The sequence below is a fragment of the Gracilinanus agilis genome, chromosome 5 (genome assembly GCF_016433145.1).
Source record: "Gracilinanus agilis isolate LMUSP501 chromosome 5, AgileGrace, whole genome shotgun sequence".
Lineage (NCBI taxonomy): Eukaryota > Metazoa > Chordata > Mammalia > Didelphimorphia > Didelphidae > Gracilinanus > Gracilinanus agilis.
In genome coordinates this window covers 197,372,407-197,394,965 of record NC_058134.1, presented here as the reverse complement: position 1 = coordinate 197,394,965, position 22,559 = coordinate 197,372,407, and the positions used below count along the sequence as shown (strand labels likewise).

The window sequence follows — 22,559 nt, the reverse complement described above, 5'->3', positions numbered from 1 at the left end:
CGCTTATGTAGGCCAAACGAGAAGCTCCGCCCTAGCCTGACAGCCCGCCCCCCGGACGCGTTCTACGTGCCGCCCCACCCCGCCCCGACTGCTCCACCTCCGGGGAGGTGTCCTGGTCGCCCGCGGGGCCCCGCCAGCCGCTGAGCTCCGTCGAGCGCCGCCTCCGGTTTCCGTGCAAAGATTACCCCATGAGCTGCGCTCCTTCTTACCCCCGTTACAGGATAGGGCAGGGGCAAAATGGGATTTTGGAACTTGTCTAGTACAACCCCATTTTGCAGGAGAGTAAACCGAGGCCAGGAGAGGTGAGGTGACTTACCCACCGTCACATTCCATTCCACCTGCATCTTTGCAATGTCAGCTGAGGGTCAGGGGGCAGAATTAAACTACTTCCTCCTCAGTTGGTGACACCCTTGGGAAAGGGGATTTCCCCCTTGAAGGCTGGCAAAAGCTTGTAGAAATTGGATGTTAACTTTCAAGGGGTTAAGATGACTCAGTTCCTAGAATGCCAGATTCTGCTCAGTCAATTCCTGGGACCTAATAGCTGGGAGCAGGTCTGCCATAGCTCCTTCCTCTAGCTAGTACATGGCCAATCTCAGCTCTGCCCTCACCAGCAGACCATATAAAGGGTGCCAGGCAACAAAGGCCTGGAGGGAAGGATGCTGCTGGGCCTCACCTTAGTAATGGGATGCTGGGGGCTCAGCAGGATCTCAGGCAAAGTAGCTTTGGTCCTTGGGCCTACTGGTCCTCTAGCTTCCCCCACCAGACCCTACTTGGATCCCATGGCATGAAGGAATTCTAATGGAGTGTGCTCTCTGTGGAATGGGGCTGGCAATCTTCACCCAAGAGCCTGCTGGACATCTGGACAACTGAAGCCAGCATGACATGGATGGTAAGGGGAGGAGGCCCTTCCCTACGAGGGCCTCATTCTTGGGGGCTAGAGAAGATGGCAAGAAGTCAGTTCCAAATGGATGTCACCATACACATGTCACCCTTTAGACTTTTATTCACATCTGGTGTTTTGGCATTTTCTAGAGGAGAGGTGTGTGGGAAAAGACCAGTAGCACAGGGATGGGGAGAACTCCCCAACATCCCCCCACTTTTCCTTACCCCACCCATAAGGGAAGGTACACAAAGATGGAATAAGGGGAAATGGGGGGGGGAGGGGCAAAGAGAGAGACAAAGAATTGCCCCATCCCTAAACCGTGGTGCACTCACACTCACACATGTACTCTCTTCCACCCGCACTCGCTCTAACACACTCACAATAACACACACACACACACACACGTACACACGTACACACACACACACATACACACTCTCTCTCTCTCTCTCTCTCTCTTTCTCTCTCTCTCTCTCTCTCTCTCTCTCTCTCTCTCCCTTGAAGGGCCTGAGCAAGGTTACACTGAGAATCAAAAGCAGAGTGGAAAAGGGTGTGGAAGAAGGATGGGGAACTGAGGAGATCTCATTACAGAAGGAAGGTCCATCCCCCCTCCCCCTCCCCCCTCAGTCTGGAGGGGTGACCCCTGCATTCCAGCTCTCCCCTTAACTCAGCCAGTCCCTCAAGGCCTGCCTCAAGCGTGCTATAAGGGATAGGAAGAGAAGGGAATCGAGGAGGAGAACTGGGTTTCCTTTCTCTGTCCAGCCCCTCCTCATGCCAGTTGGTCTGTGGTGCCACCACTGCGTGGCCCCCACTTTCAGGAAGAGGTGAGGCAGAGTGCAGGCTCTTAGCTGGTCACTCTCTGGTAGAAGTAAATATAGCCCAGGTCCTTGGGTGGCTTCTCCGAGGCACATACTTTCTGATCATTGTAGATAACCCACCTGCAGGCAAGGAAGGAAGAGGAGAAGATGGGTGAACTGGGTTTTTTGCTGCACCAATGACATTTCTGTGCCACTTGGAGGAATGACTAAGAAATGAGCCTAGAGAGCTGGTATAGTAATCCCCAACTTTCTGTGCCTCAGCCCCAGCCTATGGCCAGATATGACTATTTCCAGCAACCACAGCTCCACAGCCAGGACCCACAGATGGCATTTCAAGGCACTCCTGCTTTAGACATAACCTTCCACTCCTGGCTCTCCCATACAATGACCTTTCAGCCATGGAATTTTCCAATAATTCCAAACTCCCTATTTCTCCTCTCCCCCTTTTATTATGATCAGTTAAAAAAGAAAACACTAAATGACCATTTCTGTTCAAAGAGGAGGACTGAATATGAAATTGTGTACTTATTGACATCTTACACAATAGTAACAAAACTCCCCAGCTTCAGCATCTCCTGAACATTCACTAGTGCACTTCTGAGTGTTTCATTGATACTCTTTTTATTTTTAGGGTTTTCTTCCAGCTCTAGCATTATCAATTTTCCCTCCTTCCACCCAAATAAATGATGACCCGCCCCCTTTTTCTTTTTCCAAACCACCTTTGCCCTTACCCCCAATTAGTTTCTTACCTGCCCTCTTTCTTGATATGGCAGACATAGTGACCACACATGGTAGAGGTACCCATGTGACTGATGAAGGCAAAGAGCTGATATTCTAGGAAAGAAAAATTTGAGGAAAGAATCAGGAGGAATAAGGGAGGAATCTGAGTCACACTCCCTAAGACCCCAACAAATTTTCTGTTTCTTATGACCCACCCAAAAGACTGAAAATCAAGACATGATTTATAGGCGAGTATGTCACAGACCATGGTATTAAATTAGCTTCCAAGCCATCCACTCCCAATCTTAAAGACAGACAACAGAAGGAGCTTTTAGCCCCAATAAAAGGTCGAGTTTCTAGTGGGGAGGTCTAGGGTAGACACTAGGGACTGTTCTGAGACAAGCAACAGGGCCCCTTTCCTCAGAGAGACTCACTTCCAGGACCATCTCGGACTTTGGGCCCCACAGGCACAGATTCAGAGATGGAATCTGCAGCTGAGCGCCCCTCTGAAATGTCCATAGCAGCCTCTGCGTCCAGGTCATCGATGTGGCTAAAAATCCAATCCACGGCCCGTTCAAGATTGTTGTTCTGGGAAAGAGGAAAGGTAAGGTGTTTTTTTTCCCCCACCAAAATTACATGGCAAGGATTGCAAGTGAGGCAGGAACACTGACAAGACAGGGAAAGCTCCAAGAATTCCCTTGGTACAAAGAGCTTTCCTTTCACCCACTGTGTAATCTCCCTTCCCACACTGCCTCTTTCCCCCTCCTCCACCCTCCCAGCCCACACAGCCTCTACCGTAGCCCGAAGTGCTTTCATGGCCTGGTCCCGGGAGAAGCCCATGGAGACAATAGTAGCCACGCAGTCTTCTGATGGGGGGTCAGCCACGGTGCTGGTGGAGCCAGGACCACTGGAGCCAGGCAGGACAAGTGGGTTTGCAAAGTCTGCAGGTGGGTGGAGTGTTGATAGGTGGAATGGGTCAAGAATCCCTGCCCCTTGACCCCCCACTTTCTCACACCCTCCTTTATACCTGGATCATCCATATGAGACATGACCCAGTTCATAGCAGCTTCAGCCCCACTGTTGCCAGTGTAGTAGACAGCTTTGCGGCAGGCATCCATGGGGAAGCCCATCTCCACCAGCTGAATGATGACAGATTCATCCAACATGGGTGCTGTAGGGGGTGGGGCATAGACAGGTGTCATCCAGCTCCCTGAACACTGCCTTCCCTCCATCCTTCCTCCCAGGCCTTCCCCCCATTCTTTTAACCCCTCCCTTCCGCTGCACATATTCCCAGACTTTCTCACCAACCTACTATGGGTTCAATATGCCCAACAAACAAATCGAGGTGACTCCCATCCCATTCCTGAACCACAGCTACCTCCTCCTACTGCCTTGAGGCAGAGATACTGGGTGCGCGCACAACTAACAAGACCCCCTTCCATCCACCCAGAGGAGTATCCCTACTTCCCCAAACAAAAACTGTGGGAAGGGGTTCTCTAACACATAGGAAAAGGGGAATGCAAAAGGGAGGACCGACAGGCAAAGTACAGAGAGGAAGAAAGGGCCAGGGAGGGGGCAAGGTGCAGCCTCCCTTCCCCAACCGTTAGCAAGGTCAAGAAGGCAGGCAGGAAGAAGAGTCACTAACATGTCGGAGAGGAGAAGTGAGGGGAGCAGAAGGAGTCTTCATCTTCGTTTCCATAGAAACCAAGGCTACCTTTGGGTTCATCTGGGGTGACCAGGGGTGGAGCAATGTCAGGGAGCTCCTCCTCTCCAGGCTGCAGCCCTGCCCCCCGAAGCTGTGAGATATCCAGCTCCTCAGGCATCTCGATAGATACATCTGGAACCACATAGCGGGTAGGTGACTTCAGAGCTCCCAGCAGTTTAACCTCAACAAGTCCTCTGAGGGGGACCCGGCATTTACTCAAACACTGGAACTACTTTTAGGCAAGGACTAAATCAAAGTGGAATAGCACAACATTGTAGAAAAAACCCTCGAGTCAGGAACCCCAAATTCTCCTCTTGGTTCTTTCACTAAATGACAGCTACTTTTGGGGACTGACCCTCAGAGAAAAGATAATCTGTAAAATGAGAAATCTGGACTAGAACCATATAATCCTAAGCATTAGAAAGGACCTTTGAGGTTCTCTGATTAAACCATTCCATAATGCCTAGACACTTGCAGAGACAAGAGAGTGCCTGGCCTCAACAAAGGTTGGGAAATCTCCCTTTACCTGCTTCCCTAGAATTTCCACCTACTGAGAATAATTCTGCCTTCTGGAGCTACCCAGCTACATTTAATTCTCTTTCTATATAATAGCTCTTTAGATATCTAATACCTCCCAGAACCTCCAACCATTCCTCACAAAACCCTCCTTCTGCTTTGTCCAGCAGGAACTTCTGAACCTTTCCTTCAACACAGCTGACTTTTCACAAGAATTTGTTTAAACCCTTTCTATTTTGGTATCAATTCTAACCCAGAAGAGCAATAAAGGCTAAGCCACTTGCCCAGTTAGGATGTACCTGAGACCAGATTTGAACCCAGGTCCCTCCCAACTCCGGGCCTGGTGCTCTCTACTGAATGTTTTTAAGTCAACATTATGAGACAGGCATCAGGGAGGAATGGAAAAAGCTATGTTTGGCATCACAAGATCTGAATTCAAATCTCAATTGTGCTACTTACTATTTGTGAACCTGAGCACACCCCTTTCTATCTCTAATCAAGTTTCCTCATCTATAAAATGACGGGGTGGATTTAATGATCTCTCTCTCTTTTTTTTTAAATCCTAATATTTTTATATATCCTTCTATATTATTTTTTTTTTAATTTGTTACAGGGCTAGGCAATGTGGGTCAAGTGACTTGCCCAGAGTCACACAGCTAGGAAGTGTCTGAGGCCAGATCTGAACCTAACCTCCCATCTCTAGGCCTGGCTCTCAATCCACTGAGCTACCCAATTTAATGATCTCTTAATGTCCCTTCCAGTCCTAAATCTATCTTCTTAATGTGTCTTCCTATCTCCCTCTCCCACACTTCTTGTGCCTTAAAACTGCCTGTCTCTCTTATCTCAATTTGGCTCTGCCTTTCATTCCCATGGCCTTCCTCTAGACATGTTTTCAAGTTTTAAAACTCAATCACAACCTTACTTTCTCTTAACCCTCACTATCCCATCACCTAGCCTCCATCCCTAGTTTTAAAAAATTCTTTTTAGTTGTTCTACATGCACTTTTTTTTTTTTAACCCTTACCTTCTGTCTTGGAGTCAATACTGTGTATTGGCTCCAAGGCAGAAGAGTGGTAAGGGTAGGCAATGGGGGCCAAGTGACTTGCCCAGGGTCACACAGCTGGGAAGTGTCTGAGGCCAGATTTGAACCTAGGACCTCCTGTCTCTAGGCCTGGTTCTCAATCCACTGAGCTACCCAGATGCCCCCTCTACATGCACTTTTTAAAAAACAAAAATTGTTGTCACTTGCCGCCACCACCTGAGGCCCTTCTCCTTTCTCTCAACAGAGTAGAGCTAAGTAAAATAAAGGGACTCATTGGCTAAGATGGACAAGGCCACATACCTAGCTTTTTGGGCACCCAGTCCAAGCCAAACGTAAACTTCTTGATCTGGATGACCAGGTAGTCAGGGAACGAGGCGAATCGTGTTGTCCTAAGTAAGAGAAAGGCTCTATACATGAGGAATCCCAGGCTTTCCCTTTCCTATTCCTGAGACATTCCTCTCTGAAATTCAGTTGTTCTTCGTCAAGAAGGCTACTGCCTTACAAAAATGCCTCCCCTCAAGAAAGCTGCTCATGCTTCTAAAGGCAACTGAAAAATCCTAAAGGAGGGACATGAGCAGTGAATATAAATGGGTAGGAACAACAGCAGTCTGAAATTGTACTAGCCTGCAGCAGCCTGAATTCTTTTCACAAGCCCAAACAATATGGCTGAATTAAAGATGTCATGATAGAATGTAGGGATAAAGCTCCTGGCCTGGTTCCTATCTGTGAGAAGGCAGTGCAGAAAACACCGAAAAAGCCCAACCTGGTGTGTATATGTGTGCATGAAGGCACTTCATGTTGGGGCCTTAGAACAGACTCCCAATCTCAATGGATTCTGAACAGAAATACCAGCCATGGACAATGAGATCCCTGGAACAAGACTCTAAACATTATATCCATGGGCCTGGTGCAAATGAGACTCACTTGACAGCCACAGATTTAGCCTGCAGGGCTGTGCTCCAGAAGTCATCCACCTGCTCAGGAGCTCCAAAGGCCTCCAGGCAGGAACTAAAAGGCACCTGGGCCCGAACCAGCTCTGGCAGAGGCTGCTTCTCCTCTTCTGCTTGGCGTTTCCTCTCCTCATACTCCAAAAGCTCCTCTGGGGGCACAAAGTCAGTTGTTCTGGTCAGCTCATTTACACTTCCCTCCCCTAGCCTGTCCCTCCCAGAGCCTACTCTGGCTCCCTTCTCCACCAAAGTTTAATGGCCCTGTAGGGAAGAAAAATGAAGGCACATAAACCCTTCCTGCCTTCTAACAGACTCTGAACAGAGGATTAAGGAAGGTCAATCATGCCTGACCCCAAGGGGCCCCACCCTTAGATCACTACCTGCCCACCTCAGCTGCCCCAAAACGTGCGCCTAACATCACTGCCTCCTCTCATCCCAGGGGCATGTAGGGTCCAAGTGGGCTACTTCATCCATATTGCTCTCCCAACCTTTGTTAAGGGCTGCATCCATGGGTACAGGCAGCTGCATAATATAGTCCACTCGCTGCGTGTACTTGACCTTCTCTGTGGCCAGGCACTTGATCTTCTCTTCCACCAGGAATCGGAATACCTCATTTGGGTTTTCTGAGCTTCGGCAGTTCCTCTGAAGGGAAATGGGAAGGCAGGGAGGAGGAAGGATTGAGGGATCCAAGATAGGGAATGAGGGCCTAGAGAGGAAAGGGAAGCCCACCAAGGCCTTCAGTGATACAAGGGTGAAGTGGGGGGGGGGGGGCCTTCCCTAGTAAACCTCACCAACACTGAGGGGCACCTGTGCTTCTCTGCAAGTAAAATGTCTTGCCAATTAGGCAGTAATGTCCCTGATAGCAGGGGCTATGTATCCCTTCACTCTATTCCTCAGATGCTCTAGACACAGGGAGAACTGCCAAGTTAAGGGAGTTAGGATGACTGACAGAAAAAGAAGTTAAGTCCTGGAGGAGGGCTGCTTTACCCACCCTCAGCTCATTCTCTTCCCTTCTCTTAGTCAAGAGTCCCTCTTTTACCTCAACCATATTTATAAAATGAAGGAAGAACTCCTGGGCATCCTGCTGCCGGTTGGTAGAGAACTCTGGGTGGCCTTTGCCAATGAGGGACTTGAACATTCGAGGAGCAATGCCATCCTGAATTCCCTGAAGGGAGTAGAAAAGTAGCTCAGTTGGTGCTCAAAGTTCTCCACTCCAAGAATCTCCCAGAGACCATCCCTTCCTTCCAAGGGAGAGAACCAAACTCACCTTTTGCTCTGGCACTTGTTCCCCATCTCCAGATTCTGGTGCTGGCTTGGAATACTCTCCCGAGAGAAGGCCGTGACCCAACTTGGCTCTGTGATAACGCCCAAGAGTCAACACAGACTCCAACTGTCACACTCAACACACAGCCCATGGGCACCAACTGTCACACATACAACACACAGCCTCTCCTTAGGCACCTTACTCCAGGGTTCTAAAAACTTTACAAAAAGCAGAGTGGTATGGGAAAAAGAACAGGCCTAAGAGCCAGACGATGCCAGAATGAATTCCAACTTCAATCTCAGAAGCTGTGTGACCCTGGGCAATCCAACTAACCTCCCTAGGCTGTAAAATGAGCATAATAACCCCGGCCTCACCCAATTCATTAGAATGTTTTAAGGAAAATTTTTTCAAATTGCAAAGTCCTAAGTAAATCTAAGCTATGGTTCCTCTTGGGTCCTTGCTATTAGTCTCATCAAGAACTCTATCAACTTGAAACATCTCTAAGAGGCAAATAAACAATGATGCCCCATCATCTCCCCCAATCCCCACCATTCCACTCAGTCCCTAGGAGCCATGACAAAAATCTAACCCCAGGCCCTTCCATCTCTTCCACCCCAGGGCTCAGCCACATACACCTGGGTGCTGAAGTCCTGGGTAGGGTCCGACGGTGCATTCTGGAAGATCTTTTCCAACTTGTCCACGTACCTAGGGGCCAAGAGAATGCTTATAACTCTCCAGGCCAGACAAGACTAAGGGGAAAGTCAGTGGCTACGAGTGAGTTAGAGAAAAAGCCAGAAGAGGATTCCATAGAAAGAGATACTCAGAAGGAACTCTCCCCAAGTGAAAATGGACTTTGGAGCCCAGAAAAACTGCCTAACAGGATAGGATGGGCCTTCCTAGTCTCAATGCAAGGTGACTCTCTGGCAACTCTTTCAAAAGAGAAAGGAGAAAAGGAGGGTTTAGAATTGGCAATCTGTATATACAATTTGTACCACCTTGATTTGTATTTGTTGGTATGCTGCATTGTAAATGTTTTCCAACTGTTTTTCATTGTGTATCCTCTTTAGCAAATTAGACTAAATTCCTGGCAGTGTTTTAATATTTCATCTTATAGCAACCCAAACCCTCAGCCCTTTCTGGCCTAATGGCTTTGTTTGTCAGATAATCCAATTTTAGGCTAAATCCTACACAAGGCCAATAAAGATGGATTCTCTGCTTAAGCACAAGATCTAGGTCCTGAGAGAGAGGGGAATTATACAGAGGGGTCATAGGGGCTTGGGGACTGTTACTCATCTTATTCAATTCTATCCCTTTATAATGCTTGGGGCCTGCAGAGTCACAGTAAGCTTCTGAGGAATCATTCTGAGATTTGAACAGAATGCAAATCGAGGTAGGGGGGCTGAGGATAATCTGAAGAAGGAGAGAATCAAGCAGGCTGTGAAATGGAAGATGAGAGATACTGAAGTCCAGAGCCCTTAAGCAAAATGGCCAAATAAAGTTCTTAGGGGAGGGAAACACTCACTTCCTCTGGAAGTCAGGGATGCTGAAGAGCACTTGAACCACGGAGTTGAGGTAACAACTATTGCCTAAGTTTCGGATGCCAGTGTAACTGGGACCATAGAGGGGTTTGAGCTGCACGCTGGACTCCTGGATCAGCTCCCATTCACCAATCCGCTGGTTCATATCTATCTCCAGCTCCGTCATTGTTTTGTCTGTCTGGAGTGGGAATGGGCAAGTGAGCTTTGGGAGCCATCATTTTCTCTTTGTTCCTACTATATATAGTGCACAACATAAGAGCGCAAGCCATGGAATCTCAGAGATTCTCCATCTCCTCCATGGAACATGAAACAGAAATCTGAGACAGTCATCTAGCTTCTATGTGAATCAAGGAATGAAAAAGATAATCCTTGATCCTAGACAGAAGTTTTTCAGAGGAAATACCAAACCCTGTCCACCTAGTAGAGGTGGTTGATCCTAAAGCATTCTCTCTCAATGCCAGCTGCTTGAGGCCAGAGCTCAAGCCCCAGGCCACCCCCAATCTAAGTTCCAGGTCTCACTGTGGTTGAGGGGTGGTGGGGGTGAAGAGAAGAAGCTATGGGAAACAGCTTGCTCACCTTCTGCATCTTCAGCATGTCAATACCAAAATGGGCTAGGTGCTCTGCCAGGTTGGGATCCAGAACCATATCATCTTCATCATATGAGTAAACATCTGGGCAAAAAAGAAGGAATGCCATTACCAATGGGGAGAATGGATTTGCTCTCAGCCTCTCTGATTCCAAAGGGGAAGAAGCCCTCATGGGATGGAATGACAAAATTTATTTAGGACACCCTCCCAGAACCTCAAGCCAACTAGACAAACATGTATTAAATACTTTTGATATGCCAGGCACTGTGCTAAGAGCTTGGGTTTAAAAAAGAGGAAAATGGTTCTCAAGCAGTTTACAATCTAATGGCAGACAACATGCAAACAACTACTTACAAATAAGATCATATACGCAAACTACTAGAAAATATTTTCAGGAAGGGGGATCAGGAAAGGCTTCTTGTAGAAGCTGGAATTTTAGCTGAGATTTGAAGGGATCTTGGGAAGCCAGGAGGTAGAGATGAGGAAGGGGAGCATTCCAGGCATGCAAGGTAGCCAGTATCTCAAAGTAAAGATCACCTGTGAGCCCCTGCTGGATTTCTTGAAGAAACAGAAGAGTCGCTAAAACTAAGGGTCTGTTAAAGCAAAGGAAGATGGACATAAGAGGAAGGTGGAGGGGCCATACCTGCACCATCAGGTGTGATGGTGCCTAGCTTGACTGCCAAAGGGTAGCCAGTTTCTTTGTAATGTTCCACTGCGTGGTTATTGCCCCCACTGCCATCAAAGTATCGACGACCACAGAGTATGGAACCATCCGTCATGTTGAGCCACAGGTTTTCCCGCATATCACACTTGGAACATTTCCAGCCACTGCCAAAACAGAACAAGGAAAAGGCTGAGCTTTCCCTTTGAAACCTCAAGTGGGCTATGGCAGCCTAAACCTCCCCACCAACAAAATTTCTTTGTGCATTCCCAAATGTGTATTTATACAATGAAGACAACAAGGACACTTACTCGCCCCTGATCTCCCCTCTTTGCTGTAGCTGCCCCCTCTCCCCTAATTCTTTTTCCCTACCAGCTCCAAACCTGGAGGAGTGCCCTCTCTTTCCCCACTGAGACGCTATGCTGTCTGTGGAAGCCACAGGGCTAGGTCTCACCAGGGAGGGATTCGGGCAGGATTCTCCAGCTGCTTGAGATTGAAGGCGTGCTTGGAGACTTGCCGCACCTCCCCATCCCAAGCCTGCACCTCCTGTTTCCGTGAGGCCGAGTCTGCTGCCAGCAGGGCCTCCACTGCACTGGTGATCTGGGAGAGCAGACAGAAGGGCACCAACATCAGAGGCAGAACTGGACGCCTAGCTCTGTATGCTGCTCTACCTTTTTCCCAGCAGCCTTCCCCAGACCCTCGCATCCCCCACCAGCCTTAAGCTCTCTGGTGCCAATGTGGCAGGGGGGATGTCCATACCCGATCTCTGACCATTTCAGGCAGCCCTCCCAGCCCATCTCGGGCAATCTCCAGGTAGTCGGGTAAAATGACAATCTTCACATCCTCATCGTATTCATATTTCTCTGTGATGTCAAAGCCACCTTCCACACCTGGTAAGCAGAGAGGAAAGGACAAAGAGGGAAACAGCTGAGGCTTGGCATCCCAGAGGGGCCTAGACCCCTGACCCTCCCACCTGCTCCAAAACTGAGTGCCCCTTCTTTAGGGCAGTCTTCATAGCAATGAGAGCAAATGGGCTATTCTAGTAAAGAGAATAAGGGGATGATGCTGTGCAAAATGCTCACCAATAGCTAAGCGAGTAGGCTTCTTCCTGGGAGGATCTCCAGTACCTGAAGTGCTATCATCTTCTTTCTACAATGAGGCAAGGAGATCAGGGTCAATGCCAGGACCATAGGAATAAATACAGTGTTTTGTAGAAAATGGGAGGAAAGAACTGAGCAGGGAAAAATTCACTGAGTGAAAAGAAAAAAACCTGAGAAACAAGAATAAGAACAGAAAGCGCAAAGAGAAAAGATTCTTGAAAGCAATTCAAATGGCCAGGCTCTGAGGGCCTAACATGAAAGTGACTTCACCCTGCTCGTGCCCATTCATCTTACCGGACGGCGGGTCCTTTGGAGGTGAAGGTAGACCCGCTGGCCAGTCCTGCAGTAGTGCTTCTCAACATACTGTTTCCCAAAGCCCAGGAAGGTATTCATGCAAATGTAGAGACCACCCTCGGACTCCTAAGAGATGGGAGATAGGAACAGAGGGAAGGGAAAGCTGGCCATATGGGTTTCCCAAAGGGATGAGAATCCATATTGAGATTCTAATATTATTTAACTGAACCAGGCTATTTTTAGATCTATGTCAGACTGACATGAATGAGGGGGGTTAGTTTTTAAATAGTAACCCAAAGCAATCATATACCAAAAAACTATAATGGTTCAGCTTAGTAAACCTACAAAGATTTGTATTCTAATAAAATATAGAGAACATCTTTCTCAAATATTAATCCCTGAATGTTTTATACATCCTTTGACCTGAAAACAATACAATGTACTGTAGTATTACATTGTGGACTGAGACAAAACAGTGTACATTTGAAAGAAAAGAAGGAAATATCACAGGATACCAAAGTCCATTATAAAATAAATATAGAAACAAAAGTACTTGTGAATACATACACATACCTCTATAAATGAACACACTATAAAATTATACACATAAGATTTAGAAAGTTAGGAACCAATATAGTCTAAAACAGTTTCCTAGGAAAACTATCATACTTTTTTTAAAAAATGTTAAAATTATGCTCTTTATTAAGGAAAAAATGGAGCCTACACCTATATTTCTGTGCTTAGATATCAAAGCCATTAGATTATAATCATTATATTCATGTACTAATGGTTTCTCCTTTACTTGGCTGGCTATAGAAATATAAATATACAGATCCATTCTAATTCCTATTTGCCATTTAAAATGGAAATCTTAAGAGAAATTATTCATGAATTACCTATCAAAAGCAATGACAACTTAGGAAGTTAATTTCAAATTTAGTGCTGGGAAAACTAATTCATAGTTTGCTTTTAAGAGGTCAAAAGCAAAATAATTACTACAAATTCAAGCCAAATTAACCATGCATCCCTAATTTAACAAGCTGGATTAAAAACTGTATAATGAGAATGTTGATGTTAGTAGGCAAATGGATATTTCCTCAGGTGGTCTCAAAAGAATTAAAACCCCCAAATAAAATACTATTTTGTTTTTTTAAATGAAAAGACATTATTGTAAAGAAATCTGAAAGCACTGACAATCTATACTCCAGAACGAAAGCTACAGAATTCCCTATGGAAAACAAAATGAAAATAGTTTATGATTAGTCAATATTGCTTGAAGTCAAAAGCAGGAATGCTAAAGAAACAAAATGAAACTTGCATTTTATGATATAATTATAAGCAAAAATCAGAGGCTTATTATAATATTTTTCAACAGAAATTCTAACAGAAACAAAGCTTGTAATATAGACTAAACTATGACTGTCCATCCCATATCAAAGATTAAGATAGTCTTAGGAGTGTGCTTTCCAAAATGTTGGACTCCGTATAAATACAAAGTCTACATCTCTAGAGCCCTTTTACTCCTTTTAGACTCAAATATCCTTGGTTTTTACCCACAAGGTTTCTTCAGAAATGGCCAGGATGGCAGGACAGATTAGGGAACTGTTTCTTTGAAACTAAATTGAGGTTCATATCTCTAGAAAAATCTGACCAAAAGGAACTAAACCTTAGAGAATATACTATAGTGGGGAGCTGGATGAATTGTGACTCCACAAAGCACTAGGAAATCTCAGATGTCCAAAATCTGAAGCTTAGATAATCTAGCATTCCTTATCTGCAAAATCCTCCTCCCTTCCCAGAGACTGCTCAAAATTATCAGAATCCACCAGGGCCTCCCACCCAAAGAAATCACATCCATTTCCAAGGCTATCTTTTCTGAAAAGTCACCAATGTATGCACTAGAGAAAAATACTGGGAAAGACAAGTTTCCAATTCAATCTGTGCATATCTGAGGAGGAAAAATAGGTTTCCTTTGAGGTCGAGTGATGGAGAAAATGGAAGAGAAAATTGAGGGTGATGACGATGTATACATACTCTAGGGAGCAACAGGTGTAACCTCAGAATAAGGACTTTTATAGCTTTATAAAATCCTCATATTACAAGGAATAGGTCAAAGAAAATCCTAGGCCCTTGCAGAGATCTGAACCTAACACTACTGTATGGTTCACAATATTCCTGATAGCCTTTTCCCATGGGAGAAACAAACTAAACCCGTTTCACTGTCCCCACCCTCACCCCAAATGGGAACAACTAAACCTATCCAGAGAGGAGGCCACAATGCTCCACAAAGTGGGCCATATTTGTTCTGGGTAAAGGAAGCTTTGTTAGTTTCTTTATCTAGAGCTGCCAGTTCCTTAAAAGGATTTAGCTGTCAAAAGACAGAGAGTGTCCTTTCTGGGTTTTTTAAGCCATCAAGAACAGAAATTGACAGAAGTTGATGAGAACATTAAAAAAAAAAAAAACGCATCAGTCTCAGAGTTAAAACCTTTGCTTTGAAAGTAGGATCTTCACCCAATCTATGAATTCAACAAGTATTAATAACATATAATTCTTATTACACACAAGGTGCTACCTATGCTATCTGAGGATAAAATGACAAAACAAAATCAGTCCCTGCCTTCAAGAAGTTCAACTTCCACTTTTAACATATAAACAAATAACTATTCAAACCCTATAATCTGAAAAGGGAGAGGCCTAACAGTTACACTAAGTAAGCATCATAGAATTCATTATTCAATTTCTGCTCTAGAAATAAAAGTCGTGTGGTTTTCACAATGCAAAAAAAGGTCTCTAGAGTTCGAGTCTGAGGAATCCTCTCCCATCACCTGTCAAAGACAAGCTCCAGGGATCTCCAGACCGCAAAATCACAATTGATAAAAACTGCACTAAGGCATTAGATAAAAGCTTCAGAACAGAGAACTATCTATTTTAAGCCCTGATGATGCATATAATGAGGGCCTTCCACTCTGACTTGCCGATTTCAAATATGAGCTAGTCTTGATTGAACACCTCAAGGCAAGGCCCAAGAGCTACAGAGAAAGAGAGAACACACCCAGTTTACTGCCTTCTCATTCTAAGCCTTCACCATTAGACTGCCATTACACTGCACAATGCTCTGTTCTTGGATATCTCTGGTTGAGAATGAAATACAAGCAGGAAAAGAGGCACTGGGTGATTAGTATGTAGCATAGTGTGTGGGTGGTGGTGGCTTTGTGAAGTATCTAAGTCGGGACTGGAGATGAGTAAGATTCTTTTGCATTTCTTCGAGACGAGCCGTCTTTCCGGGCCTTACTCGGGGAGCAATAACAGTAGTGGGGAGAGAGAGGGAGGGGAGGTAAGGGGAATAAGGATGAGTCTTTGCCAGTGGATAGGAAACACTTGCATTTCATGATCCAATATGAGCCCCTCCCCATAAGGTGGCAGGCCTACTCAATCACTGATCCTAAAGTGAACCAGCACCTGGGGTAGGCGCAGTGCACTACTAAAGCTACCCCCATGGCAGCCTGGGTGGGTGTGGGAAGAAGGGGGGAAGGGAGAAAAGGCAAACCTCCCAGCAGACTACCACTCCCGATGGGCCCCACGCGCCCAGCGAGAACTCTCCAGCTGGTCGCCAGGACCACTCGGGAGATGTAGTCCTTTGGCTCGGGTGCACCTGAGGCTTGCAATGACAGAGAAAGGCATGGGCAACTACAACCCCCAGAGTGCTCCACAGGACAGGGAAAAGAAGGGTTGAATAAGGGGCACTTGGGGGTGGTAGTCGCTTACAGTCCTTTTGCTCGTGAGTATTAACGGCGGAGGAGGGCGCGGAGGACTACAAATCCCATAGTGCCTTGCGATAGTCCCGGTCGTGCAGGCCCCGGCAGAATGACCAGGGCGATGCTCGCCGCAGGCATGGGGAGTGGGCTTACCGGTGTGTCGAAGGAGAAGGCGCACTCGTCTTTGTGAACCCGATCTCCGGCCTTGGGGACCCGGATAGTCGGTAATACAGATAGCAGCGCCTCCTCACTCAGCTCCGCCATGACACCGGCAGCAGCGCTTCCACACAGAACGGCTCCCGCGACTCCCACCGTTCCTCGCCCCTACTCCCTCCACCAATCCGTAAACCACTCTGAGCGCACGCGCACTAAAAAGCGACGCGCGCGGCTGGCGGTTAGGTAAAATTGCTCTCCCCTACTTTATATGGAAACCAATGAAAATCATTCCTACAGCAATTGGCAGCTGGCTTAGCCAATCCACGACCCCCAGAGAAAGAATGCTTATAGGATTGCGAGGCCGGTAGCGAAGTTTTTGCTCTCCTGACTATGCCACCTCTGTCGACCCCTCACGCGCCTTCAGCTGACCAATCCAAATCTACTTTTCAAGTAATTGACAGATATTTTAACTAATCAATCCGTGAAACGTTTACTGGGAATGGCCTAATCGAAAAAAATGGAAGGATTGAGAGAATAGCTTCTTTCCAGGCATTTGAAAAGCATTTTCTAAGGAGGAGGAAACCTTAGGAGATACATGATTGATGTAGCCCTATCCAATAGATGCAATAGAATAACCTTTTTTGGGGGGAAGGGGGCAAGGGGGAAAATTAACTTGGCAAAGCTTGCTCTGTCTTTTCATTCATATTTTATCCATAATTTTTAAGTCTTCTGTTCCCCGTTAAAATACTAAGTGATAGCCAACACGAAACAGTTCATTAACGCTTTTTGAGGGATTCACGGAATGTCAGCCGGCATGAATTCGAGAAAAAGTCATTTAATCAAAGGTTAACCTCGAAAAAGATCTAAGGGTTTTCACTATAGTAGGTGGGCTTTCTGGACCAGAGTCCCGTTTTAAATGCCCATTGGCCCCAGTGATGCGTTCGACAGACAGCCCGCAGGCCCAATGAACGCCCAGATTGGCAAGAGGCGTCTCACGTACAGGAAGTTCAGCCAATCAGAGGTAGCATGGGGGCGTGGCGGGAGGTTTGAAACGCAACTTTTAGAATTTGGGACCGAATGGTAACAGATCTGCAGGCGATCCCTGAACTCGGAAAGTGAGCGTGTTTTCGGATTTGAGAAGACCATCTCCTTCCAACTAAAATCCTTAATTTCTCCGCCGGGACTCTCAGTCTGGACGGCGCTCGGGCCTTCACTCCTGGGAACCAAGGCAGGTCAGAAGCCAAAGGTCAATCCCCTTGGCGTGGGAGTGAAGTGGCGCGGGGTACGAGTCAGATCCCTGAGCGACCCTTTTCTCCTACTAGGTCCTCCCCTCCTCCCGGCCTCGCGGGCCGCTGACCAGCGGAGCAGTGAGGATGGGCTCGGCCAAGAGCATCCCGGCCACCCCGGCGGGTCCTGCGCCCTGCAACAAGCACCTGGCACACGTAACAGATCCTCGTTCTCCCAGCGCAGGCATTCTGCGCACCCCCATCCAGGTACTGGGAAGGTGGGAAGCTTGAAGGGCCCCCAGTCTGCCCTAGATCCCTTTGGGCTGTAGGTGTAAAGGGGCTCCTTGTGCTCCCCACCCCTGGGAGATGAGCAACCCAAGCCCTATCCCCGAGTGTGGAACTGTTTGATCCAGTTTACTCATTTTATAGTTGAGGAAACTGAGGCTCAGAGAGGTGAAATGAATTAGCTCAAGGTGGTATCATAGCAAAACCCGGGAGGTAAACCCAGGTCTTTCTGACTTCAAAGTGAGAGTTCTTTTCCATTCTACCCTAGATGGACTAGAGGGTAGTTCCACTGGATTTGGAAACAAGAGACCTAAGTCTCAATCACAAAAATTCCAACATCTGCATGTTGTGACCATAATTATCTTCTATAATAGTTAACGATTATTTTGTGCTTGCTGTGTACCAAGGTGCTATGCTAAGTGCTTTACAGAAGATTTCATATATTCCTCACTGCAATCCCAAGAGGTTGGTACTATTATTATCCCCTTTTACAGAGGAGGAAACTGAATCAAACAGAGGTTAAATGTCTTGCCCTGGGTGACACAGCAAGTAAGTGTCTGAGGCTGGATTTGAACTCTGTCCACTTTGCCAACATCTACCCCTGGTGACCATGAACAAGTCATCTAATCTCTCTGAGCTTTCTTTTATCTAACTAGCTATCTGTCTATCTATCTACAAAGGGTGATAGTAGTGCCTACAAAGGGATCTATCATGTGAATCTTCAGTTGATGCAATTATATTGTTGGGAAGCACAAGAGAGGAGGTAGGGGCCACCCTAGGCCTGAGAACTGGCCTAGGTTCTATGTCATATTGGCAGGTGGAGAGCTCACCACAACTAAGTCCCTCTGCCAAGGAACAGCAGCAGAAAGTGGGGATCAAATACATACAACAACCTCAGGGCTCAGATCCCCGTTCTCCCACATTTGGCATTATCCGAACACCCATGAAAACCAGCACTGTGGGTGAGTATGACACCCAGGACCAACACAGATCTGTTAGAGCCATTTCACATAAAACTATCCCCACAACCCCCTATCCAAAACTCTTATCCTTCTTTCTAAAGGAACGAAGATTTCTCTTTTCCTCCCTTCCCCATCTTCACCCCTCCCCCTATATCTTTCTATCCCATGAATTTTTGTCCCTTCATGATTGGATCCTTATCTAACTTTGGGCTGATCAGTGAACTCTTTAAAAAATATTTTGAAGACTTCATTTCAATATAATTGGTTTTCTTTGTAGTCCTATATATTTTATACATTAAAAAATTATTCCATAACACACACCAAAACTTTAAAATTCCTGCTCCAGTGACTAGGTCACAAGACTTACCCTCTATGCTCTTGTTGTATGACTGACAAAGAGTCTGGAAACAGTTCTTATTTCCAGCTTGTCTCTTCCAGACCCTTCAAACCAGCTGGTAAAGCAGCTTAGTGAGGCCTTTGGGGCTGAAGCCTCTAAGCCAGAGCATTCTACTGAACCAGCCCTACCTGTGAAGTTTTCATCCCAGCCTGAGCAGGACTTGTCTCCACTCTCCCTTGAACGCCAAATACCACCAACCTCCCTGAGCCAAATTGAGGTTTCCCGAAAACAGACAAACACTACAGAAGTAACAGAACAGCCTCCAGCACCTCGAATGACCAGCCAGGACCCTGATAAGTTCTTGAGAGGCTCTGAGACTCCTTGTTCTTCAGGTACAAGATACTAGTGGGAGAAAAAGTAGCAAACAAGTTTCCCTTCAGAGGGAAAGACTCCTCATGTAACGAAGGGAGTGACCTATGTTGGAGGTGAGTATCTGTAGGACAACTCTGATTTTTATTTCTCCCTTCACCCTACCACCATTCAGGTTCTAAGCCCCCTAGAAGGAAACCTGCTAGCAAGGTCCTAGGGAGATCACCCCTCACCACCCTGCAGGATGATAATTCCCCTGGTCCCCTGATGCCTCGGCAGGTAAAGGTTGTGGGGAGAAAGGGGGTTTACTGAGTAGTTTGGTCCTTAGCAAAGCAGCTTCTTTGTCTGGAATTGCTTCTATTAAGTCTCTCCTCTCCTTCCCCTATAGAGTAAACGTTCTACAGTGCTGAGTGAGAATATGGGAGATCGGAAAGAAGGGGCTATTCTGGTAACTGGACACCCTCTGAAGATCACTGGATGGGCCTGGGATCAGGGTCATAACAAAGAAAACCAGCATTGTTCCTTGGTTGAGAACTAGAGCCTAATTTGTTCTGCTCCTAGACTTTGATGCTTCATTTTATCTCCTCTCCTAATGGCCAAGAAATGAACCCATTTGTTCATCTCACCTCCCCACAAAACTGAAGTAATCAGCTCTGACAGAGAGCATATCTTGTCAGCTGTTATCTTCATGCTCTCCATATTTCTGTGTTCAAGATAATTCCCCCATCTCCACTTTGTACAGTGTGTATTTGAAGTATGTATGATTTATATTAAAGAAAATGTTGAAAAAGTTAAAAGCGCTTATCAAAAGACTCAAGAATTGAAGAAAAGTCAGGGAACAGCCTATGCCTTAAGTCTCTTTCCTTTACTAATCTATCTTCTCCACTCGGCTGCTAAAGTGAATTTTCCCCCTAAAGTCTGACTTCTTATTCTCCTGTCCTATAAATTCCAATGTTTCCCTATTGCCCTCAAGTTAAAATAGGACATTCTTAGCATTTAAGTCTTTTCACATGTCCCCTTCCTACATTTCCAGTTTTTGTCCATATTGCTTTTGTGTACACTCTGTGATCTAGCTGGGTCAGACCTACACGTGTGTACCCACACTGTGTCCCATCTTTGAGCCTTTATATTGGCTGTCCCCTTTGTCCAGAACACACTTTCCTCATCTTTTTAAATCTCCCTGACTTCCTTTAAGACTTAGTTCAATTCATAGCTGCTTAGAATATATCTAGTCATTTATGTGTCTCTCATTGGATTGTAAGCTCCTTGGGGCCAAGAATTGTCTGCATTTCTTTATAGCCCTTTTATAATCCCTCTTGGCAGTAAGCTCTTTTTTTTAAACCCTTACCTTCTACCTCAGAATCAATATTGTGTATTGGTTCTAAGGCAGAAGAGTGGTAAGAGCTAGGCAATGGGGGTCAAGTGACTTACCCAGGTCACACAGCTAGGAAGTGTCTGAGACCAGATTTGAACCCAGGACCTCCCATCTCTAGGCCTGGCTCTCAATCCACTGAGCCACCCAGCTGCCCCCTGGTAAGTTCTTAATAAATATTTAACTCACTATTTCTGTGATCTTAGACAAGTCATAGTTTTATAACCTGGGCATGTTGGCTTCCTCCTTTGTAAAATGAAAGGGTTGGACTAAACCCCTAACTAAATATGAGATCTTTGGCCAGGTTTTCCTCAGAGGAACAGGGAAAAAAATAAGGGAACCAACACTGTCCAAAACTCCTCAAAACAGAAAGTTTTCCATTCTTCTCTGCCTCTTTTATCCCCTCAAAAGCAAGGAATATTTGAAAAATCATGTGAAGAAGAGATGTTCATTTCCCTCCTCTGTGACTTCATTTGGGGTTTTCTTGGCAAAAATGTGATTTGCTGTTTCTCCACCTCATTCTACAGTTGAGGAAGTTGTAAACAGGGTTAAGTGACTTGCCCAGTCACTTAGCTGACATAGCTACTAAGTATCTGAGGCTAGATACGAACTCAGGAAGATGTCTTTTGTCCACTGTACCATCTAACTGCCCCAAGAGATAGTCACTGTCAAAAAAAAACCCAGTCCTGCTTCTCTGGAATGCCAGATCTCCTGCCCCTTTCCTCCATAGCCCTGCTCATTGCTACCTCCAATCCTTTCTCCCTTTAGCCCAAGCAAAATTATCCATTTTCTTCCATTTCCCCACCTCTTTGGGTTTAGAAGGCAAGGGGTACAGAGACCTATCTTTGTCCTTCACCCACCCTTTGCTTTCCACCAGAGCTCCAGGAGCACCTGTATTCCCCAATTAGAGGGAAGCTCTATTTCCCTAGCTTCCATGTCCAAATATGTCCCAGAATTCCTTACCTCAAACCCAATCAATGACCAGAACAGTAGAGAGGCCCTTTGACTCCTCAGTTCCCACCTTGTAGAAGTAGACCTGATTAGAAAAACTTTTCCCTCCATTCTTGCATTTAACCAAAGCCTGAGATATTCAACAACTCTCCTGAAAGGATTAGGCTTCCTTTCTGCTGCCTTGTTCTACTTTGGCCCACCCTGCCCCTATCCTCTCCCTCCCCTCAAAAAAAGCAGAATGAAACCATCAGTTCTGTTACTTCCAGCCACCAACCAGGACCTCAAGGAGTCACCATTTTGTTCATACTCTGGACCTTGATCAAAGTCCTCACTCTCTTTTGATGCCGTACTAAGGACAATGAGAATTCTCTGACTCTTCTCAACACGTGACCTAAGTAAAGGGGGGTCACCCTAACCCCCATGCCATATTCTAGGCCCACCCCTTCTAGCCCATTCCCAAATGGAAAAACAAATAGCAGTTTCAAAAATCCACAGAATCTCAGAACTGGAGTGGACCACAAAGGCTTGACTTTTGTGTCAAGAATCAACCTTCACAAGGGTCTCATCTGCATTTGGAAGCAATCATTAAGCTTTGACTTGAAGACTTTTAGAGAGAGAAGACCCACTATTCCCTCCCTTCGTCCCCCCCAGCAGCCCATTCCATTGTGGGATGCCTCTAAAATGTTGTTTTTCCATTGCACCAAGCCTAAATTTACTGCTTTGCTATTTCTACCAGTTGTTCCCACCTCTGCACTTAGAGGCCAATCACAATTAATCCTTATTCCACATGACAACTGTTCAGCTACCTGAACACTTCTAAGTTTTCTTCTCTGTGAAGAGTGAATCAAACTTTCTTTGTCTATCAATCATCGCTTTTTTTTCAAACATTTATTAATATTCATTTTTAACATGGTTACATGATTCATGCTCCACCCCCTGGGCAATGCTAAGCAAATTGAAAGGCTGCAATTGGTTCCCATAAAGTAGAGGAGGGGACAAGAAGTGACATGGAAAAAGGACTATAAAAAGTCCTAAACTTCCTGTCCATGGATCTTTGGCTAGTGACTTGCCT

The 22,559-nt window shown here is 45.9% G+C and overlaps 2 protein-coding genes across 6 annotated transcripts; one reads left to right on the top strand and one right to left on the bottom strand.

The window, feature by feature from the left end:
• Positions 1-1,365: 1,365 nt before the first annotated feature.
• Positions 1,366-16,093, bottom strand: USP5 (ubiquitin specific peptidase 5). Of its 5 annotated transcripts, none has more exons than XM_044679927.1 (20): positions 15,983-16,093; positions 12,075-12,200; positions 11,763-11,829; positions 11,440-11,570; positions 11,135-11,280; positions 10,663-10,847; positions 10,009-10,103; positions 9,417-9,610; positions 8,528-8,599; positions 7,898-7,985; positions 7,670-7,795; positions 7,119-7,272; positions 6,608-6,782; positions 5,984-6,072; positions 4,067-4,258; positions 3,449-3,592; positions 3,217-3,362; positions 2,856-3,009; positions 2,451-2,535; positions 1,366-1,821 (listed from the first exon to the last, which is right to left on the bottom strand). In XM_044679927.1, the coding sequence occupies exons 1-20, from the start codon at positions 16,091-16,093 to the stop codon at positions 1,728-1,730; spliced, it is 2,574 nt and encodes an 857-aa protein (XP_044535862.1). In that variant the 3' UTR covers positions 1,366-1,727. The 5 variants fall into 5 exon arrangements, with proteins under 5 accessions (XP_044535862.1, XP_044535863.1, XP_044535865.1 ...); XM_044679928.1 differs by having other exon boundaries at positions 4,136-4,258; XM_044679930.1 differs by lacking the exon at positions 8,528-8,599.
• Positions 16,094-17,358: 1,265 nt separating this feature from the next.
• Positions 17,359-19,880, top strand: CDCA3 (cell division cycle associated 3). The gene is made up of 5 exons (XM_044678311.1): positions 17,359-17,478; positions 18,314-18,458; positions 18,897-19,187; positions 19,340-19,443; positions 19,553-19,880. Exons 1-5 carry the CDS (start codon positions 17,359-17,361, stop codon positions 19,700-19,702), a joined length of 810 nt encoding a protein of 269 aa, XP_044534246.1. The 3' UTR covers positions 19,703-19,880.
• Positions 19,881-22,559: the final 2,679 nt, after the last annotated feature.